Source organism: Phocoena sinus, chromosome 5, assembly GCF_008692025.1.
Source record: "Phocoena sinus isolate mPhoSin1 chromosome 5, mPhoSin1.pri, whole genome shotgun sequence".
NCBI lineage: Eukaryota > Metazoa > Chordata > Mammalia > Artiodactyla > Phocoenidae > Phocoena > Phocoena sinus.
In genome coordinates, this window is record NC_045767.1 from 88,284,981 (window position 1) to 88,299,366 (window position 14,386).

The window sequence follows — 14,386 nt, forward strand, 5'->3', positions numbered from 1 at the left end:
AAGAAGAGTTTGAAACTAAAGATGACTTTTTTCCATCACTAACTCCAGAGGACAGGCTAATGTGAATATGGGTGACTAAATGACCAACACTAGTAATTTGGACACAGTTATTCCCAAGGTGAAGCAGGAGACAAACTAGAGTCTGTAGCACTTTTACTCATATTTGCCTCCATAATCTAAGCTTGTAATATTGCGTGACCTCCAGAATACAGTTCCCATTCACAGCATTGTTTTTCATAAATTCATACTGATTATTTTTCCTATTTCTGATCATTCTGTCTGCTAATTTAGCTCCCATTTCTGGCCTTGACTACATAATTAGATTTGACAGTCAGCCTTATTTTCCAAGCAACAAATATAAGTCCCCTTTCATTGTGTTCAAATAGCAAGCAGAAAAAAATAGATATTTCTAAGATCGCTAAGGTGTGGATTAAGATATTACAAATAGAGAAACACATAATTACAAATGACTACTCCTTTCTACTAAATTCTTCATATATATATATATATATGTATATATATGTAAGTTCACCAGAAATGAGGTAACAGATTCTATCGTACAGAAGTATTTAAACCAAGCTAGATGTATATTTTTTGTTTGGACTATAAAAGACATTGCATTAACAACTTTGTGGTATCATAATACTCTTATACTACAGAATGAGTTTCTAGAAAGTTTGTTATATTAAACAATACAATATCTTATCACCAAACATGTCAATGACTTTTTTTTAACATCTTTATTGGAGTATAATTGTTTTACAATGGTGTGTTAGTTTCTGCTTTATAACAAAGTGAATCAGTTATACATATACATATGTCCCCATATCTCTTCACTCTTTCAATGACTTATAATATTTTTTAGTGCTCTAAGAAGCATTAAATCTCTTTATGTTCAAGTGTGTCTTTGGAATTTATTCAGACCAATCATCATGCAATTGTTCAACAAATATTTGAATATCTGATATGGGCCAAGCACCATTCTAGGCACTGAGGATAAAGAAGTGAACAAAACAAAGATTCTGCTCTAATGAAGTTATACTCTAGTGATGGAAGGTAAAAAATAAAAACAAATGTTTATGAGTGACACTAAAAATAATGAATAATCAAATAAGTAAATAAATATATCAGTTATGAGACACTGGCACATGCTTTGCAGGGAATTTAAGTAGGGTGATATGACAGAGGTAACTTCTCTAGATTGGGTAAAAGTCTGGGAACATCCTTTTGTGGGGTGATTCCTAAGTTGAATGACAAGAAGGCATCAGCCTCTCAGTGGTCAGAGAAAGGGCATCCCAGGCTTAAAGAACAAATACAAAGTCCTCAAGGCAGGAATAAATTTAATATGTTCAATATTCAGAAAGAAAGCTGGCATGGTTGGAGCTTAGCAAACAAGGACCCGAGTGAGAAGCAACAAAGTAAGAGAATAAAACAAGGATCAGATAATTGAGGGCTTTATAAACCAGGTTAGGTGGAAGAAGAAAAAAGAAATAGAGTAGGAGATAAAAGAAGATAAAGAGTAAATAGATGGAAGAAGCAAGGGAAAAGAGAAGAAAAAAGGAAGACAGGCTAGCAAATTTTTTTTTTTTTTTTTTTTTTGGTACACGGGCCTCACTGTTGTGGCCTCTCCCGTTGCGGAGCACAGGCTCCGGACGCACAGGCTCAGCGGCCATGGCTCACGGGCCCAGCGGCTCCGTGGCATGTGGGATCTTCCCGGACCGGGGCACGAACCCGTGTCCCCTGCATCAGCAGGCGGACTCTCAACCACTGCGCCACCAGGGAAGCCCAGCAAATATTTTGAGCAATAAAATATTGCTGCTGTCAGAAGACATAAAATCTTGTTGCAGTAAACTTTTAATGTAAAAAAATGAAAAACAAGACAATCCACAGAATTTTGAGGGAGACTAAAGCATACTGGCCTAGGCTCCCTTGACAGGACGTTCATAGGACAGTGAATGACCACAGCATGGGCTCGGCTCGATGTCTGAAAAGGAGAAAGCAAGAAATCAGCCAAAAACACTAATCTTAAATCAAATTACTAGAACTACAAGATTTTGATTAAAATGGATGTATTTGTTTCTGGGAGGTTATAGTACAGAAAAGAGGTTGGGGTCAAAGTATGATGACAGGTCCAAAAAGAAGAAATTGATACAGGGTTCTGTATTCATAAAGAGCAAGGGACACAAATAAATAATCTAGAGGTCCAGTAGAAAAAGAAACCAGTTCAGGTCAGGGGACAAAAGAAGTGATTTTCTGAGAAGGCAGATGATGATTATTCCCAGGCTGTATTGGAGGGGTGTGCTTCCACTGCACACTCCACAGGATGCAATGCATGGCATCGCAGGCAGTTGCCATCCTATAGCCCGAGATTCATTGTGGGCTGGCTTCTCAGTTACTCTGCCCTCATGGGTCTTTTTGTGAAAGGAAGAGTTGTAGATTATTTTTCTTACTACCTCTATTCCTGAACAAACTACCCCTAGAAATTATACTTTATAGTCATAATTTACATGCACATAGCTACCAACCTTAAATATAATAAAATTAGACTCATATTATCAAGTCAGCACCATAGTGGACATGTGATCATTATATCCAGTAATGTACACTATTAAACAGAGCGATCGCTTTAGTAAATTATAAGTGAACATTATGTAACAGAAGAGATTTGATTAAGAGCTTGCTTATTCTCTAATTATCTTTGGAATTGTGCTATGTATCTCTCCTCTCTGGTTAGGTAGCTTAGTGCTTTAGAAAGGCTACTTGGTTAAGAATCAAAAGACCTGCATACTGGGCACGTTTGTGGTACCTTTTTGACAGTGGAAGAAACAGCAATTTCCATGAAGGCAGAAACCATGTCTGTTTTATTAACATTAATTTCTCAGTGCCCAGAAAGGACATGAACTATAGAAGCTGCACAATAAGTATTTGTCATATGAATAAATGAAAGGAGGAAGTCACTGAACCTTCCGTACCTCAGATTTCTCTTTGAAACGTGGCTGGCAGTGATATATCTGTCCTGCCTAACTTGGTGCGTAATTAGAGTTCCTGGAAAAGTATAACTCATAAGCAAGAAATTTATTTTTATTATAAGCAGTGCTAAAATTCAAATCTCTTAATCCAAAGAATCTACTTCACAATGGTTCTTTGTAAACCTTTTCATTGATTTTCATGTTAGATGAACAACAACATAAAAAGTAGAGATAACATTTTGAAAGGACTAACTTATAACCCATTGTTGTTTCTGCTTCATCATTTATGTTATTGGAACAGAGAAAAGATACAGATAATTTCAAGGGTACATAATCCAACAGTCAGATGTACAATAGTTGGCATTGTTATGTGTTTTTGTACTTTTATTTGAATAAAGAGATGTCTGGTGTTCTGGTAATTGAACTAAAACAAAATAATGAATTCACAGTGACAATACCTCGTTCAGGATTTCCTTATCTTCAGGTTCCTCTGCTTAATATCCCTGCCCCTTAATCCATACAGACTGACATTGCTCTGGACCTGGATGACCTTTTTCTCCCCTGAATGAAAGAACCCATTTATTTAACAAAAGCCAATGTAATACCTACTGGGTGACTGACATGGGATAGAAAAATTAGTAAGTTCAACACAGTTGAGCGGGAGAAACAGACACATACACTATTCACACTACAATGTGATAAGAATTAAACTAGAGCCCCTTGCTATTTTCCTTCCTACTCAGAGGAAGGAAACTTTGCCTCCAGAGATTTAGGAGATTGAAAGTGATCACATAGGAAAGCATAGCCTACCTTTCTTCCACTTCAACTTGTTGCATAACTGGAGAGCTTCAATTGCTTTTCTTTAGAATATTCAAGTAATGGAAAATAAAAACAAAGTGAAAACAATGACAGAAATCTCTTCCCAACTACCTTCAGATTTGAGGAATGCAGCTAGGTGAAACTGTTCATCATCAGGGTAATAATGTTCACATTGACTCTAATTTGGCTGTGTGATAGAGGTGCTAACTTTTTCAGTGCTTGGCCCTGACAACTTTCTGGCTCAGTCGTGGGGTTAGCTGCCTAAGACCCTGCACAGTGCAGTAGCAAATCTCAGGAGATTGAGAGCTTATGGTTTACTAAATTTAATTTAACAGTATTCAGGATAAACTAAGGTCAATCACTGAAAACATATCATCAGGCAATTTAGAGCCATCACCCATTCAACAGACCTACTGGATTTTCCAGGTAACAATTGGTTAGATTAACCAACAACCTGGTTATAGTGAAATCTGCATTAATATCTGGGGTGGTCTAACTACTTAACTAATCTAAAAAGACAACTTTTCTAAATCTTGGGATGGTTCCTTTCTTCAATCCTTGTAGTAGCTTCTCTGCTTTAGTAAAGAAAAGGGTCTTGTTATCTTAAGTATTTTTTTGTCCCTGTAGTTTTATTTTTTGGCTAGATAGCAAATGGTATCATCATTTTAGTATTAATGAGTTATTCAAGTTCTAAGGGTCTCATTCTACTAAGGAAGAAAAATTTATTATAACTTTGTTTCCCCGCATGATAAGGCTACCGTTAGTTGTACAAGATTAAATTAACCAAAGAACTCTTGCACAATGGAAATTCACTGTTAATACATTATCACAAAATTTGTGATCTTTGACTATTTATCAGAGTCAGGTGAATATTAACAATAAAGGAAAACAAGACAAACGCAAAACTCACTTTATGAAGAAACTTTAAATAACAATAATGGGCAAATAGTAATACATAAGTTGTATTTTGAATGCTAAAATCATATTTAGCAAAATAGAATTTTTTTTTTTTTTTTGTGGTACGCGGGCCTCTCACTGCTGTGGCCTCTCCCGTTGCGGACCACAGGCTCTGGATGTGCAGGCTCAGTGGCCATGGCTCACGGGTCCAGCAGCTCCGCGGCACGTGAGATCCTCCCGGACCAGGGCACGAACCTGCATCCCCTGCACCGGCAGGTGGACTCTCAACTACTGCACCACCAGGGAAGCCCGAGAATTTTTTAAAACACAAAGTATTCACTCTCCATTGTTTTTAAAATGTATGCCATCATGCTTCATATTTATTAAATTATTTATTCCAAGCAACGTGATCACCTGGAAATATATGTCATAGACACATAGATATTTAGCAATATTTTAAGGATTTAATTCCTAGGTAAAAGGAGATATACTGGTGTTTTTAAGGTTGAACCTAAATGAAATTAGCTCATATTAACTCAGTCCAGCACTGAAGAAACAAAGAATCTTCACTGCCCCTAAAGATGTTTTGAATTTTTGTCTTTTAGACCCATGCTTTATGTCTAATAATTTTGTATTTTACTTTTAAAATAAAAATAATCACCCATTAATCCTTGAATAAAGTCTTTTAAAGTTGCTCTATTAAGGTATCCATTTTAAGGAGGGTAAAAGAGGGAGCAGAGAAAAGTTATTATTCTAAAAGAATTAGTCATAACCAAAGCAGAAGCCAGGAATGATCACAGGGAAACATTTCTGAGGATAATTTAATGACATTACTAAAACTGTGGGAATCCATATACCACCTAGATGATTAGGAAAGGGGTTAATAGCTAAGCCATTGTCTGAATCACTGGTCCCTTTGAAAACTGATTGGTCCTCCTCTTCTAAAGATGGGGTTTTAAAATTTAAGAGACGCTCCAAGCGGCAGAGCCAAAAGATAAAAGGGACACCGACCTTGAATGAGTCTAGATTTCTCTTCATAGGTAAAAGAGTGAGGTAAGATATCAAATCTTTGCTTTCATAATTTTAAGAGCACAAATCAGTCAACTCTGTAGGATAAACTACCAAAGTCACCCTAAATGCTTGTGTAGGTCAATGATTTGAACTAGGGCAGGAGTTTTCAAATCTGGAGGACAAGAAATAATATATTTCCACGGGATAGACTATAAATCAGTATTACAGCTTAATTTTATAAACTATTTCCTTGAATTAGAAAACTTTTGACTCTGTCACTTAGTTTTAATATATTTTAATGTTATTAGACTTTTAAATAGACACTACCTGGTACTGAACTGCTATCAGACCTTTATTGTGGTATTCTTACCACTACATTAAATAGACAATAAAATTGTTTGCGTAATAAAGACCTAGTTCATTGACCCCAGTCATGGGCCTCCCGTGGTCCAAAGGACCCACTACCTACAATGTAGAACAGCACAGGGAATGAGGCCATCTTGTTCATAAATTCATTCAACTACATCACATGCCACCAAATAAGTTATTTGAGGCAAGCTAAAAGGAAAAGCAAACAATTTTTGTTTTTATAAAAAGCTGCTCTGAGAAAAAGAATGAGTTCTGTTACAGATATTTATAAATGTACCTTTTTTATTTTAAATCCTAATATATACATAAATACTGTAAAATTCAGCCAACTATCCTTCTGATTGAATAATACCAGCTAATTTACTGTTATCATGATTTTTACATAGAAAATCTTTTTTAAACCTAAGCTTCACAACATATTTTCTAGATATTTCATCTGAAAATGAAAACTATAATTCTTCTTGGGATACTGGGAGCCACAATATCAGCCCCAGTAAGTGATGTCATGGTACAATTGAAATCATTGTGTGAAACCCATAACAAGTCTTCTTTTACCATTTCTGTTTTTTGTTTTTTTTGTTTAGCTTATTCCACAGTGTCTTATGTCTGCAAGCAACAGCAATGAGGTTAGTTTAAATACTTAAAACAATGTCCCCCATTTTTTTATTTCTTTGTTTTATAGAAACCCAGTGGGGAAGAGATAAGAAGCTTTCTGTTGATTTATCCTGCAATTCTACCCACTAGCTCTTTATATCCAAATGCATTTCCAATGTTTATGTTTGTTTTGTATACCAAGTTGTTTCTAGAATATTACTTTTCCTCCCTTGTTTGATTGCAAATTCTTTAAAAATAGAGACAGATTCTTGTATACCTTTTTGTTCTAATAACACCTGATATGGTGTAAATAGGTGTTTAAGAGCATAAAATGACTAACTAAACCACTGGAATGGGCTAAAGTTGTGCAATCTCATATACAGCAGGGGAGAGGTAGTTAAATCCTAACCTCTAATCACTGTCATTTATTATAAGCTTAGTAAGAAAACATCTCACCTCTAACAGGAAATTATGATCAGCTAGCTCTGACTTGTGATATATTTGTAGTAAACGTTCTTAATAGTTTTACCATGTGTAGTAATCTTGTTTTCATATTATCTTTCCTCCTCTAGTTACTTCTGAACCTTAATAATGCTCACCTTCAGCCACTACGGCTTCAGGTACCCCTACCTCAAAAATTATTTCAAGAATACATTTCTACCACTCATTTCTTGTGGTACTTGGTATGAGAACAAAATGTTTTCTGATTCTAAAATCTTAATTTTTAAAGTTATGAATTTGTCCTATATATTCTAACTACCATTTGTTTGAAGACTAAAGTAAAAACTATAATCAGGTGAACATTTATTTATTGAGAACTTGTTATATGCCAGGCACAAAGTCTCATAACTGAGATATTTAAATTAACCATTTTACACAAAGTCATATTCAGCTAGGTGGTTAAAAAAAAAAAGAAGAAGAAGGTTTGAAACCAGTCTGGCAACTGCAAAAACTGTAGCCTTTAACCACCTCATTCTGTCCCATATGTCACATTATGAGCACTGGGGATTTAGCATTGTTCCTGCTGCTTGCATGGCTCACAATGTGCCAGGATCTGCCCTTTTTTATAATGGAGCAATGGAAATATAGAAAATGTTTACATTTTGTCTCCTTCTTGCTCAGGAGTGATTTTAAATTCTTTTTGAAATGAAAGAGAAATGCTTCCTTTCTTTTGTGTCTTCCCAGGATCCATTTAATTCATGGATTCCTCCTTTCACTGGAATTCTACAACAGCAGCAGCAGGGCTCAAATTCCAGGACTCTCCCGATTCCCTTTATCAACTCTTGACCGGTTTGCTGGACAGGTCCCAAATCAGATACCCTTCCCAGGACAGGTCAGTTTTGCCCAAGAAACCCAGGCAGGACAGCTGAACCCCTCACAGCCTCAAACACCACCGCAGACCAAACAGGGCCCTAATAAAATGTAAGTCGGACCTCTTCCATCTTGTTACCCAGAAGAGAGATAATACACATGGAATGTGAAAAAGAATATGAACCAGCTTTGAAATAAGACAGGAGTTATTGAGCAAGAATTCTTTCTCATAATATATTTCTACCATCACTGGAAGTAATTCCTTATCTTTCTGATTTCTGCCATAAAAAATGTTATTTAAGTCAGCAGTCTAGGACATCAAAAGTGTCAAAACATGTCTTGGAAAGGATAACTAGGGAAATATCATCTTTAAAAAAAGGGCAATTTGTGTTAATGATGGTACACACAATAGATGACTTTTTGTCATCATAGAAGTCTGCTAATACAAATTATACATTTATATGGCTAGGTCTAAAGAAAACAGCTCTGGAATTTTAAATTAAAAAGCCAAGTATAACTTTTTTATAATTCCTTTTTTGGCAGGTTATGCCCTCTGTGTTCTCCTTCAAAATGCCTCGTGAGCTAGCACAGGTAATTGAAAGGAATGCCAACACTCCTATACAGAGATGGCTGTATACCCTCTCCGTTGAATGATTCTTCTATATTTGTAGCTCTTATTCCTACAGCAGGGCTACAAACACGTATAGTGCTATCACGATCTAGATACCACCACTGCTGGGCTGGTAACAGTTTGTTAATATTAGGCTCACTTAAGAGCTCCAAAAGAAAGACCAGCCAAGACTCTTCAGGACCCCTGAGTTTCCAGGACATTACTTTGTTGGGAATTAAAGAGCTCACTAAGCCTTAGGTTGTGTCCTCTCTGCACCTAGAATGTTGGCATTTGGTAACAACTCTGGAGAAATACCATGAGCTGACTTTGCCCAACCCTAAATTTTGGTTCAGAGAAAGATGCATTAATCTGATAAAATACCATATGATACAGAGAGAGTTTTTCTGAGTTATGCTCAAAATATTTTCAGTTTAACTCCAATATTACAGTCAAATGGTGGTGATTTCCATTAAATAACAGAATCTTTAAAAAAAATGAATGCAAACTAGTAGAATTGTTAAATTGATATAGAAAACCCTCTTAATGTTTGGGTAGTTAATTTTATAATATCCTGGGCTCAAAGAAATAGGGATATGGATAAATTATATTATTCACCAGCAGAATATTGACCGTTTTGTAAAACATTACACCACTTGGCTTTAGTGTAATCATAATTATGTAATTTTGTCCACCCCTATTATAAAACAAAAGTTACCTCTAGGCATTATCTCATTCCATGTCATGCCATTTAGAGAGTTAGATACATGACAAGTGGAATTATTTCATTTTAAGGATCAAGAAACTAAGTCTTTATGAGATTAAGTTCCCAATCCTGATGAAAATAAATAGCTGAGTTAGAATATAATTCTTCACCCTTCCTTTAACCACCTAACCAGTGGCTCTCCAACCTGGCTTTGCATTAGAATCTTTGGTGATGATTTTGAAAATTACAAATGCCTGGACCCTGCCCCACACCTAATGAATAAAAACCCCATGAGTAGATCAAAACTGATTATCTGTTAAAATGTTCAATTAGTGTTTTTGATCGTTAGCCAGTGTGAAGAACAACTGTAAAAAATATACCTCTTTTCAAACCACAGTAAGAAAACATCTCACCTCTAACAGGAGTTATTATTTTTTTAGTTCTTATATCCAATAAGGTCTCATTTAATTATACAAGGAAAGAAAATAGCACACAAAACCCCATGTATGTACAATGATCCTCATTTTCTATAAACACATATGCATATACAGACATAAGTGCAAGCTAATACATGATAATGTGGGTGGTGAAATTGCAGGTGATTTTATTTGTTCCTTGTCTATTTCTGGATTTTTGAAGTATTCTACAATACTTATGGACTGTTTTAATAAAATGGCAATTATTAAAGGAAATACATTCCTGAGAATTCATTCATTATGGTAGAATTTCTAATACCATGTTCTGAAGAATATATAGTTTCAAAAAAATAAATGGAAAATGCTGCACAGGCTGTCTTCTTAGATATTTGCAAAGTAATTTATATATAAAGTCCAAGGTGCCCTGTTAAAAAAGCCTGTTATTAGTTGAATTCACTACTTCCTAATGTGTCTGACCAAGTAACATTGAAACAAAGTCCAGTGTCACTTGCAATACAAGTTTACTCTAAAGTTTGGGAAGGACTGCTTCATGTGTTCTTTTGTTCATAAAATTGTTAAATACAAATCAGCTTTAATACAATATTGATATTAGAGGGTATTTTTTTTTAAGTCTTGCACTAAAGGAAGCTCTTCTATACTTTTCTGTTTACAAATAGATGCTTCTGTATTACCCAGTTTACATGCTCCTACACTGGGACCAGCCTCAACAAACAGTCGCACAGTCACCTCCACAAACTGGACAGCTGCTGTTTGAGGAGCAGGTACTACAAGTGTTTGATTTTAGTTTGACTAGTTCCACCTGAGAATAAAGAAGATAAGGTAAATTTTCAGAGAAGAGAATATCTGATTATACTTAGTGCAAAAACTCAACAGCTTGAACTGGTGGTCATAAAAGGATATAGTGCTTTCTTTTAACATGTCACTAATTTGGAAATATACTCCAAGGCTGAATTTTGAAAGAGTAAAGTCAGTGAATGGACTTCAGCTGAATCAGAGGCCAAAATCTGAATCGTATTGGAAAATGAAGTTTTCTAACTTTTAAAAATCTACCAGCATCGCTTTTCTCATATACATGTGGTTATTATTTTTTTAAATAGCTACCATGATAAAAGGCACTTATGATCACCAGATCTTGAGGTAAAATTAGGTAACATTATTTTGAGTTTTGTGGACCTGCAATAAATTGGTATAATTCTAATATAAATTCAGGTGTCTCATACATAACTAGATTTTAATTAGAATGGAAATTAGTTTGTTTTTCTTAAACTTATCATCACTTAAAACTTGCCTAACCAATTAGAGAAAACTGGAAATTATGCTTTAAATGACTGGTAGTAGTACTTCCAATTAAGTCATATTAACTTAAAGAGAAAGGGAGAGTTTTAACCTAGAAATCATGTGGTGGTAAAAGGATGCTTGGTAATTTAACAATAATTTTTACCACCTAGGACATACAAACTTTCAAAAAAGTCTTTACTATAGTATAAGATATATATATATATATATATTTCAGTAATCATTTACCACCACATTATGACAAAAATCATCAGAGCAAACCTAATGCATTTTTCTAAATTCTGACAGATGCCATTCTATACTGAATTTGGATATATTCCACAACAAGCAGAACCTGTAAGTGAATGTATACCTTTCACTAAAAAAAAAAAAAAAAAAAGGAACTAACTTTTGGAACTACTTACTCTACAAACTATTGAATCTATCAGTGCCCTTTAGTCAAAAACCACCAGGACCACACCTCTAGTTGGACAAAATTGGATTTATCCACTCATTGTAACAGGGGAGAATACACACCATGGAGAACTGTGGGGTGTCTTAACAGGAAGGTATTGGAATGACTTCTTACAGGGTCTGGCCTTGTGTCAGGTGATTTTGGGAAGAGTTAAAGGAGTGATGGTTCACCTTGGTTTGGGTGTTCTCAAGTAGTGGGGTTGTTCTGTGATTGGGTAACTTTCCAATTCTTACCTAGAAGGCAATGGAGAGAGGCAAAGGCTATGACTGGTAAAGAAACAGGAATTATTCAGATTAGCCAGGACCTAAGGATGCCTGGTATTTCATGCCTTGCACAGGGACCTTGCTTTGGACAAGATTACAAAGTGGTGTTGTTTTGATTGTACTTCATCATGCTCAGAGGCGACCTGTCTGATGTTGGTGTTCTGTAGGATTGTTAATGTACAATAGGAGAACATGGACATCCGGAGTAGAATGTCAGGACAGCTCCTGAAAACGCTGCAGCAGAGCTATTGTGTCAGTCCATTTTCTCAGTGTCAGGAGCTGCTTTTCTCTTTCTCAAATCTAAATTATTTTGTTTGTTTTTAAGAAACTAATTGAAGAAGTTGGGAAGGGTTTAACTGCCTTGGGTGCAAAACAACATATTTTATCGATTAATAATTTAGACTTTTTTAAACTTTGCAATTTTTCAGGTTATGCCGAGAGAACAGCAGCAACCAGCCTTTGATCCCTTCCTAGGCACAGCTCCTGAAATTGCTGTGATGGTAAGTTTCCTTACCACACTTTGCTAGCTACTGTAAATAAGTAACTGACAACCTACAGGTCCCTGCAGTACTGTTCATTTTAATGAAAATGTTATTATTCCACACAATTATTACTTCTTCCCCCTGTAATTGTTTTCCAAGCAAGATTCAATTCACTCAGTTCATCAAATATTTATTGAGCGTTACTACATGCCACTCTCCTTGGGTACACTCATTTAAAGTCAGGTATTAAGACACATCCATGTTTGCTGGCATATATTTATAGTCTTTCTAAAGGATAGATTATAAGCTAGAAAATTAATAAAGGTATTTACTTCTCAAATAAAATCCTTGCTTTGCATCTCAATCCTATTGCTTTATATTCTTCCCAATTTTGACCTTGTCCTTGAACCTGTAACCACTTTTTTTTGTCACACTTATAGCCAGCAGGAGGAGTGTCACCATATTTACAAAAAAAAAATGATAAATTTTAAGCACGCCGATGCAGGAATTTTCATTCCTTCAACTTCACAAAAACCCAGCACAACAAATTTTTTTACCTCTGCTATTGACCCAACTATTACCCCAGAACTCATGGAAAAGAAGGTAGAGTAATCAAAGATTCATTTTATGTAAGAAGTTGATGTCTAATAGAAAGTATAAAGTTAGTGCTTAATTTATAGGACTTAGTCTTAGAAATAATGACAGTTAAGATATAGTAGAATATATGGTCTTAACCTTGAATAGGAAGACCAATAATTGCTTACAGATAATCAATTAATCAGAATATAATTTAATTTTGATTTAATAAGAGCTTCTTATGCATATCCTTTTTTCACTAGGCCAAGACCAATAGCCTAAAGGAACCATAAGATGTTATCCTAATCATTCAGAGTTTGGGGTAGGTATTTGCCAAGAGACATGCCTTAAGTACCATGACATGTTGTAAATTAAAAGAAAAAAAATGTAAGGAGAACTAATGAAAAGGTGTACAACAAAATAAAATAAATACAAAGCTAATAACAATTAAGAGATTTTAGCAATTTTTAAAAAATCAAATAAATTTTTGAGGATCATGTCTGCCTATGCCATAAACTTGGCATAAACTCTGAAAGCACAAATAGTAAATATACTAGGTCCATGTAAAGGACATTCAACAGATACTATGTACAAAGTCAGTTCTCCCAAATCAACACTTCACTTTGCAAGCTAAAAGTTGTAATAATGCCAATACATCTGTATTAGTTTGGAATGAAATAAAGTATCAAAGTGATAAAACATTTGTACAATCACATGGGAATTTAAAATTCCATGATTTTTATTTTAAATATAACTTTAATTAATTACCTGTCCTAATGGGCTTGGTTGGCTATGAAGGTAGTGGGTGTTTGATAGAAGGGCAGGTTGGGATGACTCCAAGAAGTAAAAAATACACACTAAAAAGCAAACAAAAAAAAAAAAATTAGAAAAAAAAGCAGCTAACAATTTGGCCTGAAATGGAAAAGTAAAAGGCAAAGATTTTTGAAACCTCCTCCCTGCTACCTATGAGTCTCTTCTGATTTCTCCTTCTGTGAAAATGAATACTTAACATTCTTCAGATTTTAAAAAAAAGTCTATAAAATTACAGCCAGAAGTGAATAATGTGAGCAGCTCTTTAGAAGTCTCTTCTGTAATGTAACATTTCATTCAATGCAAGTTTCAAACTTTTTAATCAGAAATACTAAAGGGATTTCAGTAGAGTGTGACCTTCTGCACCAATGCCAGAAAAGTAGTTTATTTCTTTTTAAGCAATTTAGAAAATATCTAGGAAATTTTACAGAAGACAGTCTAATGCTATTAAAATGTTCTTTTATTTTATTTTTCAGAGAAAAGATGTGGCAGTGCCTTGGATATGATTTTAGGCTATTTACTTCCTCAATGTTAACATCAGGTCTTTGAAAAATATAAAATATTTTGGCTCTTCTCCTGAACATTTTATTTATAAATAGTATTATACACTTTAAATGTCACAGAAAAGTAATGCAATCACTTAATAAGCCTTAGCCTTAGCTTTACAAAATTGTATTTCTTTTCAAATATCCTATCATTGCATAATCTGGAAAGTAACAACAATGAGAATAAAGCAAATATCAATTGCTGAATCAATTGTATAATTGCATTAATAAAGGAAGGCT

At 34.8% G+C, this 14,386-nt stretch overlaps 1 protein-coding gene across 1 annotated transcript; it reads left to right on the top strand.

Moving 5' to 3' along the window:
• The first annotated feature begins 6,507 nt into the window (after positions 1–6,507).
• On the top strand, positions 6,508–13,084 carry ODAM (odontogenic, ameloblast associated). The gene is given in 12 exon segments (XM_032633340.1): positions 6,508–6,558; positions 6,650–6,691; positions 7,232–7,279; positions 7,845–7,901; positions 7,903–8,085; positions 8,514–8,561; positions 10,377–10,481; positions 11,305–11,352; positions 12,162–12,237; positions 12,660–12,685; positions 12,687–12,818; positions 13,055–13,084. Coding segments are annotated over 12 exon segments (846 nt in total).
• The last annotated feature ends 1,302 nt before the right edge of the window (positions 13,085–14,386 follow it).